Consider the following 23,890-nt stretch of genomic DNA (forward strand, 5'->3'; position numbering starts at 1 on the left):
GGTTCAGCAATCAGAGACCTGAATTTGAATTTGAGTTCTGCAGATTAATAGCCAGATCTTCACAAACAATGAGAAGGAGGATGGAGGAGCACACAATCTTGTTCACCGTGAATTCGGAACTAAATTCTAAATTACACGGTGAGAGCTCCCACATTGATGTATCTTACAGAAATCACAGCTGTCTGGGTTGCAGGGAAAAAGGCTAGGAAAAGACAGGAGGGCAAGGGGTTTAGGCTGACCTACAGCCTTCCAAGTCCTCCTCCCAGGCTGCCCAGGGTTAGCACTTCAGAGGAAAAGCTTTCACGAAGACCATTTAACCTATGTTGTTTTAAATTACCTAACATAATGAAGTAGCATTTTCCATCAGGATAAGAATCAGAGAAGAGAAGAAGAAGAATGCATTCTGACCGTAATTTCTGGTCTTTACGTACTTTCTTACTTTCTAAAAAGTATTTACAGCAGTTTGTTTTTTTCCCCCTTGGTGCCCAGAATAAGATCTTAGCGGATCATGTGAATTTCTGAACTTGTTGAAAAGTCGGAACCTGCAAATGAAAACAAAGCTATTTCTGGAAAAGTCTGGCGTTCTAAGAGAGTGAGTTCTTCCTCGGCTGGATTAATGTATATGTGAAGCCACTAAGAGCGGATGTGCCGAGACCCCTCCCTCAGTGTAGGTTCCGGCTCAGCAGTGACTGAGCAACCGCCGGGGGGGGGGGGCAATGTGCCAAGCACTTCACAGGCTAAACTTCAGAATCTGAGCTCTTTCGCAATGACACTCATCTAGACTTTGAAATAATAATGTATTCCGAACCATTTTATTCACAAGTACTTCTGTTCAACAACTACCAGCATTGTTCATTTCCAATATGACAGTATTGCAGTTTACTAAATAACATTGTCATATTGTCAGAAACCATGTCTACAGCCTGATTCTGACTGAACTAACTCACTATTCCTAAAAGGAATGCTCCTTTGTAAGTCTTTGGATTCCTTTCTCATATCTTCACCAATTGTAGACTGAAGGTATTCTTCTTTTAACTCCATTCATTAATATTGTTTGAGCAATTGGTATGTGTATGCATCATACCAAGGAAATTATATAAATAAAATCAGATAGAATCCTTGCCCTTAGGAAACATGCTGTCTTGTGTTGAGCACAGACATGTATGTTAAAAAATAACCACAGATATGTATGTATCATTATAAACTGAGAGTGTTTTGGAATAGGATATAAAGGAAAGGAAAAGAACCTAAGAATACATAAAGAAAAAATAACACCAGGTCTTATTTCCAGACATACTGGAAGAGAACGGGGAACAGAGCCCTTAGGAAAGAGTCATAGAATTGCTATCTGGAAGTAATGGAATGGGAAGAGGATGCTGTTTTCATTCTAATGGGATAGTACATGAGGTGAGGAATAAAGTGGCCTCTTTTAGGAAATGGGGAGGTTGGTAACCTCGAGAAATATGACAGAATGACCAAAAGACCATTCATTAATATTGAGCAATTGGTAGGGGTAATGCATCACAATAAGGAAATGTCTGATGGGGAGCTACAGGAGTTGGGGCACAAGCCACAGCATCCTGAGCCCTGCAGGCAACCAAGTATTAGTGAGGGAGGAAAGCAGGCATGGTGCAGTAAAGCAGGCAAAGCTACTGAGAGGGCTGACAGAAACTGATGCTGGTTTAAGCTATGGTAAGAGTAGAGAGCAAAAAGACCGACAGGCTAAAAAGACATTAGAGTCAACAATATGGGCTGCTGAGCTGAATATGATTGCCATGGAAGAGGAAGTAGCTAGGAAGCTGGCAGGTTTTCTAACTTTGTACAAGTGGAAGGTGCTACCCATCACCGGAAGAGGCCTTGACTGAGAAGAGATGAGAAGAGGGAGATGTGAGGTAAAAATCACAGATTCTGCCTCAGAAGTATTGATTTTGAGTTGCCTTTAAGAAATCCAAGTCAGCTGGGCGTGGTGGCCCATACCAGTAATCCTAGCACTCGGGAGGCTGAGGCAGGAGGATCATTTTGAATTCAAGGCCAGCCTGAACTACGTAGTGAGACCCTGTCTCAGAAATCCAAGTCAGAATTTTGGTCAGAAAATTATATTATTGTGCATGATGTTTGAAAGAGTGTCTAGGCCAGCAAAATGTCTTAAGACGAAATACTGAGGACTCCAGATGGATAGTGGAAAAACTGAGGGGATAAAATGGGCTTTGGACTTCTCATATTTCTTTAAATCACTATCTGGTATATTTGCTCTCAACCTACAGGCTGCCTCTAGCTCTGAGAACAAGAGTAAACTTTTTTCCTATTTCAACTGGAAAACTGTGTCCATAAATTCTAAATATGTTTTTCAAAGAAATACAATATTTTGGTTCTACAGAACCAATACTGTATTCTTGTATTTGCTAGGGGGAAGACATTTGTGCAGAGCATGGCTAACCACGTATTTCTTCTATGAATATAGCTACTATATAGTAATTTTGTACAGATGAGAGATTTATTAACATGGCTAAAACAGTATTTAAAACAATATAAATATATTATTATTTTAAAATAAAGTCGCATCCATTTTGCATTTACATACAAATGCATATCTTTCCATCTTGAGGAAATATTAAAAAATAAATGTAAGCCCTAGAAAATTACTTATTTTTCTACATCTTTCTCTATTTTGGTTGTTTTCTTTCATCGACTATCACAAGACCATTAATAACTCTGTGCTGCCCTCTAGTGGTGAGTAGAGAATATACTGCTAGAAAGTTTTAATTTTACTTTTTCAATGAAATTCTAAGACAGCCAAGAAGACAAAGTGTATTTCGCGGGTATAATTTCCTACTTTGCAATTGTTGGCTGCAATAAAGAGTCATTCAGCACCACTGGTTATCAGTTTATTACTCTGAGCTGAAAATATTTTTCACAGAAATAAAAAAGCACATCTTATCTTAAAAGCAAATTCGTGCTAGTTGGCAGGCACCTTGATCTATTATTGTATTATATCAAGTGTAATCTAAGATATACCTTAGCTATACTTAACACCTACACACCACCACACACCTTCCACACCTCTCTCAGCATTAAAACTACATTAGTACTGAGCATCTCACTTCTTAAAAGAATATTCACTTTTTGTTTGTTTGAATTTGTTTAATTACAACACTTGAATATGCTTTTATTTGGTTAGTAGTTAACAGTCAAAAATTAAATCATTATAATATCCTAAGCATTATGTAATACATAGAAATAAAAAAACATATTTGAAAGATGGTGGTTATCTAAACAAGTCTGAAACAAGCAAAATGGAAAGTTCTTGGAGAAACTGATTATTTTCTTAGTAAGGAAAAAAAGAGCCAGTTAAAAGATAAATTGCTTGCTAAATAAGTGCTTGCAGTGGAAGAGGCAGTAAGAATAGGATATTTATTTAACCAAAACAAGAAAAACAACAGCAAGAACAAACTTAAGTGAATCCTTTTTCTGCTATATAGCTTGATATTAATAGAATATTTTGTTAAATTCTTATATCTTATATCTCCTCAAAAATAGAGGCAGTTTTCAGTAAATATATAAACATATTAGTAGAAGAAAAATAGCAAATGAAATCCAAAAGTGATAAGGCAAATACAGCTCTAGTTTGTTAACCAAGTTGCTAGAGGTTTGCTTCAAATGTGGATCTCAGTGTCTTAGTGACCACAGCACAAAGAACTCATGATATTACATATTCCTCCACTGAAGAGGAAAGTAAGTCTCTCTAATTCCTAAAAACAGAAAAAATAATAGAAAGGAAGGAAGAAAACAGAGTGAAGGAAAAAAGCAATTTTCTGGTCTTAATTCTAAAGCTAATTTTTCATGTGGGCAACTAATGACTGAAATTATTAACAAATTCAATGAGTGTAAATTCAGAAATAAGTAGATTTTGTTTGTTACTTTGGTTATTTTGTTTTAATATGCATTTAAGAGAAGCTAAAAGAGTGTAATTCAACTTATCCAACTTAATCCAACCACACAGTGGTAGGTGATAACATGTCTTCAAATATAATTTGTCTCAATAGGATACCAAATGAACAGCATAACACTAAATATATATATGTTTTATATTTTAGTTAAAGTCTGACATGTCTGTTATTTTGATCTATGAAGAATCCATTCAATTGTTGATAAAGCTCCTTCAGGGTAAAGGGCGATTTTTCAGTCCTTTTGTATCTTTCCCTGAGAACATGCAGTTTAAATTAAAAAGATACTGAAAGTAAGCCTCACCACTGGTAATTTTTTTTAAATGGGGGTAGTGGTGGTATTTTTATTTTTTTATTATCGTTATTTATTTATTTATTTTGGTACCAGGTATTGAACTCAGCACCTTATGCTTGCGAGGCAGGCACGGTGCCACTGAGCTAAATCCCCAGCCCAGTACTCTTATTTTTATTTTTACCTTATAACAATCTCCTCCAGGAATGATTTCCTGAATATATACCAATGGCCCTTCCTTCCGGTTAATTCCTCCTAGGATCTTCAGACCAAGGCCCGTTTCTTTGGTAAACGTAATCATCTGAAAGGCAAGATCCCTAAGACAAAGTAAGGCAGCAGTCATAGGTTAGGCTAGAGATCTGTACCTATATTTTTCTTTAAACTACTTAAATCAAATTCTAGATCTAGACAACCCACAGTACTTAACACATACCAGAGACTAAATTTAAAAGATATAGTAATAGAAAATTAAGTAAATGAATTTTCTTTCCTATATTTTTAATGCTGTCTTATAAAATAAGTAAAACAAAAGAATTTATAGCACTAATGCTTGTGGCTCTTGGATAGAACTAAGAAAATTATGTTGAAAATAGTTTTAAAGTTAATTTAAAGGTTTATTAAAAGTGATATAAGAGATTCATTTTTTGTTGATTACCGCAACCACTGAAGGACAGCAAAACTACATATTTTAATAATTCGGTAAGAAACTTTGATACTCTTGTAGACATTTAAAGCAAAATAAATATCACCTCCACATGACTCTCAAAAAAAGTTCTATCTTTTTAATTTAGAAAGAGTATTTTGCTATTAAAAATTGTTGTGCTCCATACTTAACTATAACCATAAAAAGAGAATTACAAGTCAAAACTATTCAGATACTACTGTTCACTTATCTTCTCAACAAAACTTAAAACCTGAATAATATACTCTGATCACAAAGCTGTTGGAAAAGAGGCACTTTTAAACAATGATAGTGGAAATATGAAATGGTACAACCTCTAAAGAGAGAATATGGTTATCATTAGCAAAACAATTAGCCTCTCTACTAATTCAGCAACCCTATTCAAAGACCTTTGGGCAACAAGCAAAATTATTTATATGCTATGCTCTTCATTTTGGCAGAATTTGCCTTCACCAAAAATTGCAAACAGTCCAAATGACCACCAAGAAGTTACTGGCTGAATAAACCATGGTACATACACACAGCATGGAATACTATGAAGTTTTAACAAGGAGCAAGGAAAATCTTTAATATGGAGTTGGGCCGGGGATTTAGCTCAGTGGTTTCGCCGCCTGCTGCACAAGCACAAGGACCTGAGTTCGATCCCCCGGCACCAAAAAAAAAAAAATGAAGTGACCAGGAGGATGTGATTTTTAAATTAAGAAAAAGGAGCAAGAGCAAAAAAGGATATATAATATGATACCTTTTAGTTAAGACTATTCTGGAAAAAAAACACAAAACACATTTTCTTTATCCAGTCTCCAGTTGATGGGCATTTGGGCTGTTTCCAAGTTTTAGCTATTACAAATTGTGCTGCTATGAACATGGGTACACATATATCACTGTGGTATGATTCTTTTAATTCTTTGGGGAAGATACCCAGAAGGGGAATAGCTGGGCCAAATGGGACTTCCAGTCCTAGTTCTTTTTTTTTGGTACCAGGGATCGAACTTGGGTCCTTGTGCTTGTGCAGCAGGCGGCAAAACCACTGAGCTAAATCCCCTGCCCAAGTCCTGGTTCTTTGAGGTGTCTCCATCCTGATTTCCACAGTGCTTGCACCAGTCTACACTCCCACCAGCAGTGGAGCAGGGTTCCTCTTTCCCCACAGCCCGGCCAGCATTTGTTATTGGTTGATTTCATGATAGCAGCCATTCTTTCTGGGGTGAGATGGAATCTCAGCTTTGTTTTCATTTGCATCTCTCCAATGACCAGGGATTTTGAACACTTTTTCATATGTGTATTTGCTATGTCTACTTTTCTGTCTGAGAAATGTCTGTTCATTTCAGATGCCCATTTTCGGATTGGGTCTTTAAATTTGGGAGGTCTGATTTTTTCAAGTTCTTTATAGATTCCAGAGAGTAGGCCTTTGTCTGAGGAACAACAGGTGAAGATTTTTTTCCCACATTGGTGGGTTGTCTCTTCACACTGTTTGTGGTTTCTCTTGCTGTGCAGAAGCTTTTTAATAAGAAGAGAGCCCACTTGTTGATTGTTTGTGCTAGCTCATGGGCAACTGAAGTTTTGTTCATAAAATCTTTTCCTACACCAACGTCTTCAGGAGTTCTACCTAACCTCTGTTCCAGGCGATTCAGCATTTCTATTTTAATATTTAGATCCTTAATCCATTTCAATTTTAGTTTAGTGCATCTTGAGAGATATAGGTCTAGTTTTAATTTTTGGCATGTTGAAACCCAATTTTTCCAGCACCATTTATTAAAGAGACTATCTTTCCTTCAGTGAGGGTGATTGGCTCCTTTATCAAAGATGAGATGACTGAGTGTGTCTGGAGTTGTTTCTGCATCTTCTAATCTGTTCCACTGGTCCTCAGGTCTGTTTCTTTGCCAGTACCATGCTGTTTTTATCACAGTAGCTTTGTAGCATAGTTTCAAGTTGGGGATTGTGATACCCCCTGCCTTGTCTGTTACCTAGAATTGCTTTTGCTATTCTAGGTCTCTTCTTGTTCCAAATGAATTTTTGGATTGTTTTCTCAAGTCCGTGAAGTATACTGCTGGGATTTCAATTGGGACTGCATTGAATCTATATAGCAGTTTTGGAAGTGTGGCCATTTTCACTATATTGATCCTTCCTACCCAGGAGCAGGGGATGTCTTTCCATTTTCTTATATCATCTTCAATCTCTCTTTTCAGAGAGCCATAGTTTTCAGAGAAGAGGTCTTTGATGTCTTTTGTTAGGTTGATACCTAGGTATTTCAGTTTTTTGGATGCTATTGTGAAAGGAATTGTTTGCCCTATTTCTGTTTCAGTGAGTCTACTGTTCGTGTAGAGGAAAGCTATTGATTTTTGTGTGTTGACCTTGTAACCAGCTACTTGACTGAATTTGGTTATTAAGTCTAGAAGACTTTTGGTGGAATTCTTGGGGTCTTCTACATAGAGTATCATGTCATCTGCAAATAATGACAATTTGACTTCTTTATTACCTATCTTTATTCCTTTTATTTCTTTCTCTTGTCTAATGGTCGTGGCTAATGTTTCCAAAGCTATACTGAACAAGAGTGGTGATGGTGGACATCCTTGTCTTGTTCCTGATCTGAGTGTGAAGGATTTCAGTTTTTGACCATTTTGTATGATATTGGCTGTTGGTTTTTCATAGATGGCTTCTATCAGTTTGAGGTAGAGACCATCTATTCCAATTTTGTGTAGGGTTTTTATCATAAATGCGTGTTGGATTTTGTCAAATACTTTTTCTGCATCTATTGAGATGATCATATGGTTTTTGTCCTTGGCTCTATTGATATAGTGTATTACATTGATTGATTTGTGTATGTTGAACCATCCCTGCATCCCTGGGATGAATCCCACTTGGTCAGGGTGTATGATCTTCTTGATGATCTTCTGCATTGTTTGCCAGTATCTTATTAAGGATTTTTGCATCTATCTTCATTAGTGAGATTGGCCTATAGTTCTCTTTTTCGGTTGGGTCTTTCTCTGCTTTGGGGATCAAAGTGATGCTTGTTTCCAATGAATGAGTTCCCTTTCACTTTCATTGAAAAGTTTAAAGAGTAGTGGCAGTAGTTCCTCTCTAAATGTCTTGTAGAATTCAGCAGTGAAGCCATCAGGACCCGGGCTTTTCTTAGTTGGTAAGTTTTTAATTTTGTTTTCAATTTCATTGGTTGATATTGGGTTGTTTAGAATTTTTAGGTCTTCATTCATCTTTGATAATTCATACGTATCTAGGAATCTGTCCATTTCTTCTGTGTTTTCCATCTTATTGGTGTACAGGTTCTGGAAGTAGGTATTGATGATCCTCTGGATTTCTGCTGGGTCTGTTGTAATTTCACCCCTTTCATCCCTAATTGCATGAATTTGGGCCTTTTCTTTCCTTTTTCTGATAAGGTTGGCTAAGGGTTTGTCAATTTTGTTTTTCCTTTCAAAGAACCAACTCTTGACTTCATTCATTTTTTGTATCGTTCTCTTAGTCTCCATTGAATTGATTTCTGCTCTGATCTCTGTAATTTCCTCCCTTGTATGAGCTTTAGGTTTGTCCTGGTCTTCTTTTTCTTGAAGCTTGAGGTTCAGCATCACGTTGATTTTTTTTTTTATAAAATGGAGTACTATTCAGCCAAAAAAAATGAGAAATTAGAGACATTCATAGCTAAATGGATCCACATTGAGGCGATACTCTTAAGTGAAATAAATAGGGTACACATGTGTAAATACTAAATAGTTTCTCTAGTGTGAGAAACTGAAAGTGTAAATAAGGACTAAAAGGTATAACAGATAATGTGAAATAGGAAGAAAAGGGGCAAAGGGGAAGGGGAAGTGGGAGGGGGAGGGGAAAGGAAAGAAGGGAGTGGAATTACTATGAGAAAATGAAAAAATGGAAACAAAGTCTTTGTAAACCGGGAGGGATGGAGGGATTGAAGGGAGGGCAGGGGAAGGGAGAAAAATAAGAACTAAGAGAGATTATGTAAAGGTGCAAATTTCCAATGATGAATGTCATTATATTGTATACCTAAAATGTACCAATAAAATAAAATTAAAAAAAAAGAATTCAATAACATTTTGAAGGCCATTTCCTTCAAAAATTAAAATGATTTAGATTCTAAGAACATTCTGGAGAGTAGAATCCAAATACAGTGGGCTCTGGACTTACAAATTCAATTCATTCACAAGGGCTGTTTGTAACTCAGGTTGGTTGTAAGTCAAGACTATTTTTCCCATAAGAAATAATGGAAATACTCATAATGTGTTCTGAACCCCCCAAATCATCCCTTAACTAACCTTTTCATAATTAAAAGAGGGTTGTATAATGTGTGTAATTTACTAGAAACAGCAATAATCTTTCTAGTGTATTCACAAAAACATTATAATATGTGCCTACTTTACCAAATATAACAATTTCATATTGCATTCACAATTGATGTTGACATCTTTGGCTTTCAAGAAGGGAAGATGAAATGGAAGGTGGTTATTGTTTAGAAGGAGAATCCCTTTCTGTAAGAACATCAGGAATCTGGCTCTCTGGTGTCCTTTCCTTGGGAGAGTCGGTAGCCCACTAGGACCTGCTTCTGGCTCACTAGGTCTCAACCTTTGCAGAATTAAAAACTGGCCTAAGGTTGTCTGTTTCTGTCTTTTCTTTAACACTGTTCTGTAGTGTGACATGACACTCTCATTAAGCAAGTGAATGCAATGATTGGCTTTTTCTCTGTCTGGGTGGGTCTTCTCTACAAATGTCTGTAGCTCTGTCCATTTTTTCAGGATTTCCTTTATATCAGAAGAACTTTGCTGCACTGACTGTTGATGCTCCCCCTCCTCTTCAGAAAGCTCCTCAGCTGCCATTTTCTGTTGCTCAGCCAGAAGTTGCTGAAGTTCCTCTGTAGACTCAGATAGGCTATAACCTGCCATCAGCTTTTTATTTATCCACACCAATAATAGCTTTTCTACCTCATCTAACACTGTCAACTGTGACTCACTAATTTGAGTAAAACCTTTAGCAACACTAGCTTCCTTATACAAATCTTTTCTCTGTAAGATAGCCGAGATGGTGGATTTTGACTTGCTGTACATATTAGTGAGATCAGTCACATGAATGCCACTCTCATATTTCTCCACAATTTCCTTCTTCTTTTTGATTGTGATTGCTTTCTTTACCTTCCTTTCCTTCCTTAGCTTTGGGGGCCATTTTGATAGCAGTAATTGTAGGATTATATGAAGCACTGACCAAAATCATATCTACAAACAGGCCCATCTGGGCTCAGACTGACGCTTACATACTCTTACATATGCTTTTCTGGCACTGTAAGTCTTTGTTTACAACCACACAAGCAGCCAGCATTCAGGTCATGTAACTCAAGACTTTGGTTGTGAGTTAAAACTAAAATTCCGGTCATAACCCAAGTTGTTTGTCTGCGAGACTGGTCATAACTCGAGGATCCACTGTATATATAAATTTTACTACAATAAAAGACTCATTATCATTAATCCCCCTTAAGATACTTGCCCTCAGTTCATACATACTTATCTCACTGGAATACGGGGACCTGAGACTTTCCTATCTTTTTGCTTCCTGGCTGCCATGAGGTAAACAGACCATTTCCACCTTTCCATGATGAACAACTCCTTTCCATGATGAACAACTATGCTGCCCCAGCAATAAGGCCAAGCAATCATGGACTGAAACCTCTGAAATCGTGAGCCAAAGTCAATCTTTCCTCCTTACAAGTTGATTATCTTAAACATTTTTGTTACAGCAATGGTAAACTAAAACACAGTGAAACACTAGTAACTCTGTATTATTTAACTCATTAATGCTATCCCAGAGCACATTACAGCTAGCTGTAAAACTCTTTTAATTACATGATCATTAATAGTCTACATATTTCAAACTATAATATTTTTAAATATATTGAATTTAACTTAAAAATTACTTTTGAAGTAGACTGGATGATACTGCAGGAGATGTATTTTTATTCATGCTTTCACCACCGTCTCTTTGGATTTAACAGTTGTATAAATGAAGAGCTTGATGAAGAGTCTAGAAATTCTTCTTTTCCTAAGACTGGAATGGTAGAAAATAATTCGTCAGATCTTAGAACAATCAAATTTGATTCCAATTTGCATTAAAAATATAGAAACAGTACTTGGCAAATAAATAATACATGCCCGAGTATAGATGTTTTATATTTTTTGTATTTTGGGCTATGGCATTTTAGTCATTGGTAATAACATCTGAAGTGTAAAGACAACTCCCTAGAGAGACAGATGGGCCTGTATCTATATCATTATAAATACTGTTATTTATATAAAATCTACATTTTCTGGCAAAAGTGAAGAATACACCAAAGCTTTGGATAACTATTACAACTTCTACCATTAGTAAGGCTGGAAATCACATAATAATAAAAGATTGAGGAAAATGTCTCTTGTGGGCACAAGGCTATGAAGTTTACAGTCAGAAAATTAATTATACAATAATTAATAAATAAAAAATTAATTATACAATATGTTTGAAGAAAATAGAAATTCTTATCCTCTCACCAACTCTCTTGAGGGATGTCCTACAGATCCTACATTACTCTGACTCATTTTACTCCATACATTTCTTAAATACTTTCCTGTGAAAAGAAAAAAAAATGTTAATGTGTCATACAGCTCCACTCTGAACATTTAAAATAGTGCATTTTTATTTAATGAAAACAAAACTATTTGAACAGAGGTTTATTACCTTGGCATAAGATATATGAATAAAGAAGACCTGACTCTTCAGTAATATGAATTCTTAGTGGGCTTTTGGGAGATAAAGAAGATACATGCTAAGTTCAAACCGACATTTTTAATTGAAAATCGGGTTTTTAAAAACTTTACTAAGGTATGACTGATTTACAACACATAGCATATATTTAAAGTTGGAAAACACATTAGGCTCATTTAGCACAACTCACCTATTGAAGAAAGAAGTAACTAGATTCAGAGAGACTGTGTGCTTTCCCATACAAAGGAGAAACAGCCAATGGTTGCTTTCCCAGCCAGGACTCAGACTTTAGAGACCATGGCATGGATCTTGAAATTTGATAGACATTGGTTCCAATTTGAGATTTGATTTTCTCCAACTGTCAAGTTTCACAGGTACAGTAAGTACCCTGAGAGCAGTGACAGTTCCACCAATGAATACATAGTATGGGGAACTGCTGTGTCTCACTTTGCATATCAGTTGTTTGTAGTAGATCAATTACAGAGACAGAACTGAGATCAAGGGATTCCTCCTATTTCTTTTCTAACAAATGAATGCAGAAGTCCTGGGTTCTGTAAATAAACTGAATGAACCTGGAAGAAACAGCCAATGCCTTTTGGGAGCTTAGCAGAGTTGTATTCACTGACCTGGGAGTTAAAAGCATATTCTGACTTTCACAGCCCCTGCAACAGCCAGCAATAGGAAGAGGGGAAGATTTATGTCAGCAAGAGAAATGAAGAATAAAGAGTTCTCTACAAAGATGGATGGGTCTCTATCTACTTTATTATGAATATATATATATATATACACACACACACACACACACACACACACATACATACACATACAGATGTATAATATAAAAAACCTGCAGCAAAAGTCCAACAGACCCGATACTGGAAAGTTCCTCAGACCTATCCCAAGAAGGAAAAAGGGGTGACTTGAGAGTGGAGCTTAAGATCTGTTATGGCTTGTGCTTAGATGTCCCCTCAAAGCCACATGCTTTTCCAGACCTGGTTGAATCTAGAGTGTGTGACTGATTGCTGGTGGGGTTACTAGGCCTGAAGGCACTGGGATTAAGGGTGTGAGTGCTACACACCCTAAGTAGTCTGAAAAAGATAAAAGGGGCAGATAAGGTTCCCTGGTTGCTTTTGCTACCTTGTGGGTGCCATGAACTGTTTCTCCTCTGCAAAGCCCCTCTACCACGTGCCACTCTGCCTTGGAGCCAGCTGATTATGGACTGACACCTCTACAAACTGTGAGCTAATTAAACCCTTTCCCCTTTAGCTTTGGGTTCTGATATTTTGTCTCTGCAATGAGAGAAAAGTAACTACCACAAACTCCTAGGGCTTTAACCACTAGTGACCCAGTTGTTCATAAGACTGGAATAATCATGGAAGAGAGCTCAATTCTAAAAGTAAGTCTGCATAAGTTCATTACAGATTACTTTAATAACACATGCATGGGACAGATTCTCAGATCTCGAGAGGACATTCTGATATAATAATAACAGCAACTACCATTCACGGGCTGTACACGTCACACACTGTGCTAAGTATTTCAAATGCATTTACCTTATTTAATATCATGGAGAATGCACTAGGCAGAAGTTAAAGAAGCCAAGTTCAAATGACAGTATCACCAGGGGCTAATCATGTAGCCTCAGAAATGTTACCCAGCCTCTTGGCATCACTTCATTTTATGGAAGGAAAAATACTACTTAGCTCAAAGAGAGATGTGAAAAAACACGGCCATCTCCTTCCTGGCACAAAAGTGACTAAGATCCTCAACTAGTGATGATTTACCTTAACACAACAAAGGGTCACCAAATCACCAGGTCACCCTGGAATACATTTAAGTCTAATGGATACACCAATGCTAAATCTCTACAATACATTCAATATGATGCAATGATTAACAAGACATTTAAAAATATTTGTTTTAAAGTATTAAAATCAAATATAGGTGTTTAAAGTATTTCATTTACCTAACATATGTGGCAGTGTCCTAAACACTAGCGATAAGACGAAAGCAGAGTCCATCCCCAGAGATAGTCAAACAGACATCAGGAAAGTGGCAGTACTCTGACAGTGGTACGCACTGGGAGCTAAGCCAGGAAGAATGACTGCCAGGGATGGACAGCCATCATTAAACATGAATAAGGTCAGGCACTATCCTAGAGGATTTTCACCTGACACCAATACCACAAACAAGTGTTATTAACCCAATTTTACATAAGAGAAAACTAAGTCATGGAGAAACCATGTGACTTGTCTATTTTCACAGGCCAGCTGTAAAGAATAATTTGAATTCAGTTCTTCCTGGCTCTAAATGCAAGCTTTTTCTGCCACAGAATGCTAGGAAACTAATTTATGTGAAAAACTCCATTCTCCAAAAAAGCGAGATGAAAGTATAGAAGTATGTTGTATCATAAGCAGATGACACTACTGATTAAAGTTCTTTACAATATCAGATATGGGTTTAATTTTATCCATCCAAACAGCAGGCTTTTTAAAATCTATTATTGTATCTCATATATCATTTCATAAAGTGTCTATCCTTTCCCTCTTTTCTACCCTTTATACAAACTTGCAAGGCCCTTGGCCAGCAGGAGTTCTAGTTCTATTACACAGAGCTCACACACTACAAGGTCACATTACTAATGAATGACACAGAAGTAAAACATTTTGTTCTCTTTCTATTTGCACATTCAAAGGAAATATATTGTTTGTCTGGTTTGGTGAGTTCTAAGAGGGAAAAGGTTAGATCAGCAAAAATAAAATGGAACACTAGGCAAAAACAATCTTCTATGAGGAATCTATTTCAAAACCTTAACTTTACTTTGGTAATATAAATCTCCTTCCTTACAACCTCATTAAACCAGTTTTCATTCCATATAATTAGAAATGTCATTCCATATAATTATAATTATGTATATGGTGCTTGAGTACTTTATAAAGACTTAGTACTTTATAGTCTCAGAGACATGATAGTCAATACTTTCTAAATCCAGATCTCTTTTAGATCACAAATAGAAAAAACAAAAAGGAAACAAACAAAATATTTTCTTCCAGAAATTACAGTAAATATTAACTTGATGAAATTATCATACAGTCTTAATGAAATTAATGGTATTGCCAAATTGCCGTCAATAGGGGTTGTACTAATACACTGTTCCACCAATAATATTGTCTGATACTCCAAATTCTTACCAAGATGATGTAGCATATAACTTCTGAATTTCTGCCAGTCTTGTTGATGAAATGATGCATTATGAGAGTTTCAGTGAGGTCGTTTTTTTCCCTTTATTCTTGAAGAAACATTTAGTATTTCTTTTATATGAACTGTTTATTTCGCCAAATTTTCTATTCATTACTTTTTTATTCAGTTTCTGAAATCCTGGAGAGATTAAATGTCAGTACTAAGAATTACAAACATATTTCCCTCTTTTGCTGTGGTTATGGATTTTTTCATTATCCAAAAGTTTATGGCTAAATTTATCAATCTTTTGTGACTTCTGGTACTAAAGTCAAATTAGAAACCACTGCGCACTCCAAGATTAATAAATAACTCTTGTGCTCCTTCTAGTACTTCTATGATTTCACTTTAAAATCTTCGATTCATTTGGAATCCAACTTAGTATGCGGTATATGAGTCCAACTCATATTTTCTCCCTGCAAGACACAGCCATATTCATTAAACAATTGATCTTTTCCTCACTGATTTGAAGTGTGCTTTACCATATACCAATCTCATAATTATTCTGATCTACTTCTGTAATTTTTACTCTGGCTGTTTGGTTAGTTTACTTATTCATGCACCAAAACTAATCTATTTTAATAACTGAGGCTTTATAATACTAAATGTTTCTGTATCCAGTGAGACCAACCCTCTTTGGCTGCTTTGTTAATGAAGCTTTCCTAATTGTTTTGGGCTGCTTATTTTTATATACTAATTTCAAAATCTCCTTATTTTTGTTAAAAAATAAAACAATGCTACTTATTGGAAAATTGAAGTAAATTTACAAACTAATGAAGGATGTATTAGTATCTATCCTTATGATGTTATTTTGAGTCTCCTTAGCCAAGAACTTGGTCTTTTCATTTGTTCAGATCTTCTTTTGTGACCTTCTACACGGGTTTAGAGTTATTTTTATATTGATCTTATACATTTTTAAGTTAATTTCTAAATATTTTTTCTTTTGCTGTTAATTAATACTTTTTAAAAATCCATTAGTTTCTAAATGATAAATATGTTTGCAGAGTCTTAAATATAGTATCTTCTAGAAAAGCATTTCTCTCCCACTCCAAATTCTACCATATGATTAAATGTCTTCATTTTAAAATGTTACTAATAAACAACTTGAAAGAAAAATGGGCACAATTCACATTAGATTCTTCTTGAAAGCTGTGCATCTGCAATATGTTAGTTTATAGCCAATTATATCTTAACACCTCAACACACAGAGTCCTTATCAAAAGCAATTAATTAGATTTATCTCTGCCATCACTGCAAAGATTAAAATAATACATCTTCAATAGACTTGCAAGGTCTTTGTAATCAAGAGCCTCATTTCCATCCTTCCTTGACAAAGTACTTACATATTTACTTCAAAGTACTTAAGAAGGTATGAGGTCAAGGGATTTTAATGACTCTTAACTTGCCTACAGGACTCAGATCACCAGAAGGAAAGGGAAGAAGGAAAAAGTGTGATATCTACCAGTCATGGAGAGAATTGGTTTAATAATGAAGCCCAAACAATCTCTTAAAAAATAATAATAATTTTAAAAGCTGATGAGAAAGATACTTTTGTCAGAAGCTACTGACCAGTTAGAGGTCTATGAAAATCTCTCAGATTATCTTGATCAACTGACTGGGGATCTTCAGTTCATACTCAGTGTGAGGGCTTAGGTTTATATTGTTAGGGAGAACAAAAGTAAAGACAGGACCTCAATGAGATTTTTTCTTAGGACAGAGCACTGTCAGCCTTTCCAAACCAAGAGATTGGTTCCTTGGCTCATAGTATTTAAGTTACCAGCTTCCAGAGAGAGCAGTAAGGATATATAAGGTACTCCTTGGTTTTATATTCACAAAGAAAGATATGGGTAAGCTCAGAGATATTTTAAAAAGTAGTTAAATATGGCTTGTAAAATAGTCCTTGAAAGTGAAAATTTAGCACATTTGACACGTGTTATGAACAACAGACAAAATGAGAGTACAAAAATGGTTAATCAACAATAGTGGTAATATGAATACAGGGTTTGTCTGCAAAAGACAAGATAACTTCTTAAAGTAGGTCACTTTAATATCCTATGGTTGGCAAGGGGTGACTGAGCAAACACAGAATATTTTTTAGTTCACGAATACCATAGCTGACTAAATAATTACAAAACATTTGACTGTACCCTCTTGGCACCTTCTATTTATAATTAGTGTCTTCTATTATGTCTGCTTTAAGGTCATTTTCCCAGTAAGTCATTCTCTTTTTTCCTTTCCATTTGTCAAGGCTTTGACAAATATAACAATTTGAAAGAGAAAAACACAGATATGGTAGCTCCCACCAAAAACTGGCAGTATCCTTCAAACAACTTCTTGTGACTATCCTGTGTAAGCAGACTGACAGACAATAAAATTATGAAATAGGTCTTTCTCTATAATTTAGAAGAAAGAAGACCCAGCAAAGAAACTCATAGCACAAACTCTGTTATTTTCTTCTGAAATTAACAATCTATAATCGGTTCAAAAAGAAACACTTGGGAGTCTGCCATGTCATTGGTTTTATGTTTGGAAGGGCGCTGCCTTTGGAAGAGTACTGGTCTAGTGTCTGCGTTCCATCTCTGTCGACCACTACCCAAGTGACTGTGAGCAGCCACTCTTCTCCCTAGTTTCTCTGTAAATAAAATGACAAAATTACTCCATGAAAGAAATCTCCCAAGGTTCATTTTTGGCTCTATGAAAATAGAACATTTATGTCAGCCTTATTATTCAAGACCCCAGTGGTTTTTGAAGAGAGATTTTCTTTATGAAATGCACATGCACCTCTAAAATCAATCAGATTAATGTATAAGATGGGATAGTCTTCAATCAGGTCATTTGGGAAGGACTAGAAGGGAGGAAAAAAATGTATCAGTACAGAGATGTTTCACCTGAAGGTCATTTCAAGAGAGGAGGAGGATATAATAATGCTGACTACCTAGTAAGTAATCTGGCTAGATGCTGTGACCAGAGTAAGAAGTTAGAAATGCCTACTTTTTACTAATTCATTGAAGCTATTATTAAAAATGTAAATATTCCTTGTAAAGTCTGACCTATAGATTCAGTATGACACTTAAAAGACAAAAACATAGCATCACTTAGAAATGGTGGCAATTTGTTGTATACCTTATTACAGCAGACATACTTCAAGATAACATCAGCTATGCATAGAATCCTAGGGTTGTTTGAGAATATTGGCAAAATCAAGAATGATTCCCTTCCCTGGGCTAAACTTTATTGAATTCATCCTTTTTGAATGACATGAAAGTTTTGAGAAACCAAAATATAAAAGATCAGTCAGAGTTATTTTACTATCTCTTTTATTCTGTACCCAAAGGCAATATTTCCTTTGCTATTACATTTTTTTTCTTTCAAGAACTTAACCAGTTCAAGAATACTGTCCGTTTGTCAGGGAGTAAAAGCATAAGAATCTGCAGCACACAGCCCTACACTGTGGAAAACAAGGGAAAACTGCTTCAAAGGAGTCATCTTAGCCTTCTTGAAACATGAGATCTTCATTAGCACAATAGCTCACTGCTCTTGGAAGTTTCCTTAACTCCCTGACTCCCTTATGTTTGCTTTCCTTCCTGCCCTCATCCACTAAACATTTAGCCAGTGTAATCACATACAGGCATTATACTGTACTAAGTTCTTGTGATATCACAGTGAATAAGGTAAAGTCTCCGCTCTTACAGCATTTACATCCCGTGGTGGCAGAAAAACAATGTAAAGGAAACAATGCAATGAACTAAATTTCAGACACTGAAAGGTGCTATCAAATATGGCTAAGTAGAGGAGGGCAGATTCAGACTGGGTAGTGATGTTTTACCTGAGACTAAAACTGTGAGTCAGCTATGGCTGGGGAACACAGCATTCCAGGCAAGACAAAAGTCTCACAGCAGGAAATCAAATCTGGATGGTTCAGAGAACATAAAGAAGTGTAACTGGAGTGTGGAGAGAGTAGTAGGAGATGAGGTAGTAGTAGGAGATAAGAAGTAGGCAGGGTCTGGATTATCCAGTCTTGAGGGCCAAGGTAACGAGTCGGAATTTTTATGATCTTATTTCAAAACATAACCTGACTATTCTCAGGAGACTGGAATCTGTCTTTTGCTTTACTTCTTGCCTTTAAACTCCTCAAGTTGGGCTCTCCACACCTGCATGTTCCCTAGTTTCCAGTCTTTATCATTAACCGTCTTATTCTAATAGATAGACTATATTTTAGACTACATCGTGTCAGAATGCTAGTCAGTCCATTTGGGATACAATTGTGTGTGTGTGTATGTGTGTGTGTCTTGATCAAGACTGGGTAAAATTGCGGAGCTCAAAACAAAATGAAAATGCAAGGTAAGTAAGTAAGGGGGCCTTTTAAGAGCAGGGTCTTGTGTGATTGCAGGTTCACACAGTCAAGAAGCTGGACTTGACCTTAGTAAATGTTACTTGAGTACCTGAATGCCTTTTATGAATGATTATTGTTTCATTTCACCTTACTGATCAATCATAAACTTATTTGAGAACTTTTAAATAGATAATCCCCTCATAATGGTGGCACAAAGGCCAGCTACCAGAAAACAAGAAATATCAAGACTTTCTGAGGCAACTTCATGGCATTATCACATACTAACTGGATAACAATGATTACCCAGCCTATTCTCAAGTAAATTATAATTTATCTGCTCTTACTACTTATGCAAATATATTACTCCTCCTCTTTGATGCATAAGTATTATTAAAAAAAACAGCTACCAAATAAACAGCTGCCAATACTGTTGTAATAATACTGTTGTTAGGTACTATACATTGCTAAATGGATCCAGTAGCTTTACTAGACAAACTAGTAATACAGAACAGTGACTACTATATTAAGACTGAAGTTTTAATTTTCTTATTTTATATTATGCTTTAAAATACTAGAAAATGTAACTATAAACCAAAATTTAAACTAATACATCTTTATAATCCTTAAGTTTTCAGAAAGTGAGAAACCAATAATTATACAGGAAAACATCAATATCAAAACAGTATTTATGAAAAATGATTTATTTAACCTCATATACAAAACAGGACACAATCATAACTAACTAGAGAGTTAATAAGGTTTAATTATTTTCTGCTGAAGAATGATATTAAAAATTAAAGGTGTCAAGACTTTAATGGAAATCTAGCTCTTTATATTTTAAATATGTAATCAACACTTCTAACTGCATAATAGGGTTGGATTACGCTTGCCCTGAGGAGCTCTCATTCCATTCCATTCATGATGGAACCCATTATTTAATCATTAGTTATCACAGTGATTTATGCAATATCATAAGCATACTCAGGCTCAAACACTGTAGCCCAGGGTTATGCGCTCATTTAAAGCTTTAAGGAGAAACCTAAATCCAGCATCTCTCAAGGCTGCATTATTATTATACCTATGCACATTGATAGATCTTTTATTATTCTAAGAACGCCTTGGACTCAGGAACCTGAGTCTCTGAACTCAGTCCTGTATTCAACCCTGTCTGTTTGTTATAGTTCAGAAATAATTTTAAAATGTTCCATTTACACATAGGCATATGGGCATTATCAGTGACTTTAACTGAGGCAGAAGAATTATTTCCTACTATGGGGTTTGATCAAAATACAAGGTGGATGTTTACATATAAAAATTTTACTGTAATAAAAGACACACTGCCATTTGTCCTCCTCAAAATATTCTCCCTCACTTTGAAAACACTTATCCCTTCATTCTTGCCACTTTCTGAAGCAGTTGTGGAAACCATCTTTAGTGTCTTTACAAGGTGTCATGGCTTATATCTAGATGTTTCCCCAAAGCCTCATCTGAAAGGTGGGACTACTGAAAGGCAACTCAATTACAGGCTGTGTTATGGCTTATGTCTAGATGTCCCCCCAAACCCTCATGTGGTCATAGGTGGGGCTTTACAGAGGTGGCTGGATCTAGAGGGTGTGCTGTTGGGATCAAGGATATGAGACTGGGATTGATTCATGGCGCAATGCTAGGATTAAGGCTGCCCCTCTCTGGGTGTGAGTGATACCTGTGCAAAGGATGGGTAGTTTGGATAAGATATAAGGGACAGAAGGAGGGCTGGTGCTGGTCACTTGCTGCTTGCTACTTCCCTGCTTTGCTACTTTCTGCCTTCCATGGACTGTTTCTCCTCTGTGATGCCCCTCTGCCATGCCCCTGCCTTGAAGCCAGCCAACTATGAACTAAAACCTCTACAAACTGTGAGCCAAAATAAACCTTTCCTCCTTTAACTTTCGTTGTTGGGTATTTTGTCTCAACACAAAGAAAAGTATCTAAGATAGGGAGTTATGGCTAAATATGATGTTAAGAGGTAGGGCCTGGCTGGAAAAGGGCATGACCTGGAAAGATATATCTCCTTTCCTGATTCCTTCCTTCACACTCTACCTCCTGGTCGCCTTGAGGTGAGCAGATTTCCTCTGCCCAGGCCCTTCCATCATGCTGTTATGCCTTGGAATTGGCCGACTATGGACTGAAACTTCTACAAAATGTGAGCCAAACTAAACGTTTCTTTTAAATTGTGGTTGTGAAGTATTTTGTCCATGCAGTGAGGAAAGTGACTAAGACACAATGTATGATAAAAAATATAGTGAATACCGCTGCCCAGTGCCACTTAACACAATGGCAAGGGTGCAAAAAATCTACAGTACATCCTCATCTACCTTATTTAAAAGATCTGGTACCTTGCAATTTCTAGCTTTTCTCCAAAGTTAAAACAACTATGAAGGCTAAATGTTTTGAATGGGTTCAGGACATGGAAATAGTTACGACAGTGCAACTATAGACCCTCACGAAAGAGGACTCCCAGAACTGCTTCGGAAAGTGACAAGATCTATAGGATAAGTGTATTCAAAGCAAGGGGGAGCAATTTGAGGGAGATTAATAGCAATGTGTCTTTTACTATAATAAAATTTTTTAAAATTTAAACATTCATTGTATTTTTCAATCACACTGCATATTGTAGCAAGAAACCTGCTGTGTCTTTATTGTTATCATTATCCATGAACTTTCTACACGATACAGGAAAGATAGCAATGTGCAACAACTGAGAAAAAAATCGAAGCTTAAGCTCCAGCCTTGCTACAGCCCAACTAAATATCTTGAGCAAGTTACTTCATTCTAAACTATTTTCCTCTTCTGTAAAATTGGAAGATAAGCCTCTATGAGGACTGAGTTTGAGAGGAATCAGGGAAAAGGGACTATGTTTTTAGAATCAAATTTCCTTACTAACCTTTTCTACTTCCTCCGAACCCTTCTAAAATGCATGGAGCTAAATTTCCTAACTAGACTTTCCTCTTTCTTTCTTTCTTCCTCTTTACTTTTTCCCCTGTTGAGCTGTTGGATGGTACCCAGTGAGGAACTTATCCAGTGCTCAGCTTTGGGCTGACACACAGGCAAAGATGATCTTACATGTGTGAGCCAGGCTTTCACTATGGTAATGTGCTTTTAACAGGGAGGATTGAGCAAATACACACACACACACACACACACACACACACACACAGATAATGGGTAGCCAGACTTCTCACCATTGGACACATATACATATATCTATAACTGGTTATTCACACACATTGTCTAGTTCTCTCTGTATAAAAGCAATGACATTCAAAGAGCAATGACTGTCTCTGGTGCTCAGGTTTTTTTCTAAATAGTGCTCTCCACTAAAACAAAGCAAAACAAAACAAAACAAAAAATTTCTTCACAGAAATGAATGACCCAAGGGTAGGATGGAAAAACACAAGATAAGCCTGGCACTTCCTATGCTAGAAAGTAGGAAGCGATCAAAGAATGCCATCTATGGGTCCAGTCAACAGAAGGAAATTTAAAATCAGAATTAACAAGTTGACATGAGAACAATAAATTTAAAAAGAGAACTAAAGAAAAAAACCAGAGAAATAAAGCTTTTGCAAATAGGAAGGGTAACAAGATTTAGAGGGAGCAAGAAGGGAGGGGAGAAGAAGGGAACAAATAAAGAACTAAGATTTGTTATGTACATATACAAACTCACCTATGATAAACATAATCATTTTGTACTGCAAACATGTACAAAGAAAAAGTAATCATAAATACCAAAAAATGATAGTAATACATTTTAACCTCTGGTTAATAGGAATCTGTACTGAAATAAACAAATAAATGAATAAAAATACATCAAGGATAAAAGAAAGCTCTATCATGCAACTGAATTCCAATTAATAAACTTGGAGTGATAACGTTAGAAAACTGTCTGCTGGACAACTGTCTCCTTCATTGTAATAACAGATGTAGGTAAGAATCATCAATAAAAGCAAAATCTGGCAGGAGAAAGTCTGATTGGGAGCAGGATATTTATACAGTTTTAATGCTCCTCCTCACAAAGATCATTCATTCTTTATTAATTAATAATAAGTATAACATATTTATTATTGATTAACTGTAAACAGAGAAACCTGGCAGACATTTCATAATAAAGAGACAGAAATGAACATTCCAGTCATGGAATAAATTGAGACCACGTAACTCCTAAAGGGATTCACAAAGAAGAGCAGAGCATCACCTCTCTGGTGTTCTGCAAAGGCTCATAAGCTATGACAACACACAAAAAAACCCCAGACTGAGGGAAACTATACCAAGTAACCAGACTGTCTTCTTCAATTATGTCAAAGTCATGAAAGTCAAGGAAAGACCGAAGAACTATTCCAGAGGGAATAAAACTTGAGGGAAATGACAGCTAAAACCAAGAGCAGTCTTGGATTGGATCCTAGACCTAAAATAAAAATGGTTTGGATGAGAGGTGTAGTTCTAACACAGCTGATGGACAACATGGTGTTAAAGACTGAATGCATGTGTCCTCCAACTTTAGTACGCTGAAGCCCTAGCCCACAGTGCAGCTGTATTTGGGTTAAAATCCTTAAGATTAATGAGGCCATAATAGTGGGACCCTGTTCGAAAGGGATTCGTTTCCTTATAAGAAAAGACATCAA

At 36.2% G+C, this 23,890-nt stretch overlaps 1 protein-coding gene across 15 annotated transcripts in view; it reads right to left on the reverse strand.

Annotated features, from left to right (window-relative positions):
* Stxbp4 (syntaxin binding protein 4) overlaps positions 1 to 23,890 on the reverse strand; it is a 241,391-nt gene that overhangs the window by 214,347 nt on the left and 3,154 nt on the right. For 13 of the 15 annotated variants that reach the window (XR_015447830.1, XR_015447829.1, XM_087202594.1 and 10 more), the window contains 3 exons: positions 11,452 to 11,528; positions 10,842 to 10,972; positions 4,421 to 4,553 (listed from right to left, as the gene is read on the reverse strand). Coding sequence is in view for 13 of the 15 variants with exons in the window: in XM_087202594.1 (XP_087058720.1) it covers positions 4,421 to 4,553; positions 10,842 to 10,888 (180 nt within the window). In the remaining 2 variants the exon portion in view is untranslated. Of the gene's footprint in view, positions 1 to 4,420; positions 4,554 to 10,841; positions 10,973 to 11,451; positions 11,529 to 14,856; positions 15,044 to 23,890 lie in introns of all 15 variants that reach the window. The other 2 variants (XM_087202589.1, XM_087202590.1) reach the window with 1 other exon arrangement.

The sequence above is a fragment of the Heterocephalus glaber genome, unplaced genomic scaffold (assembly GCF_053883595.1).
Source record: "Heterocephalus glaber isolate CG9 unplaced genomic scaffold, H.glaber_assembly_v1.0 deba00001773, whole genome shotgun sequence".
Classification (NCBI taxonomy): domain Eukaryota; kingdom Metazoa; phylum Chordata; class Mammalia; order Rodentia; family Bathyergidae; genus Heterocephalus; species Heterocephalus glaber.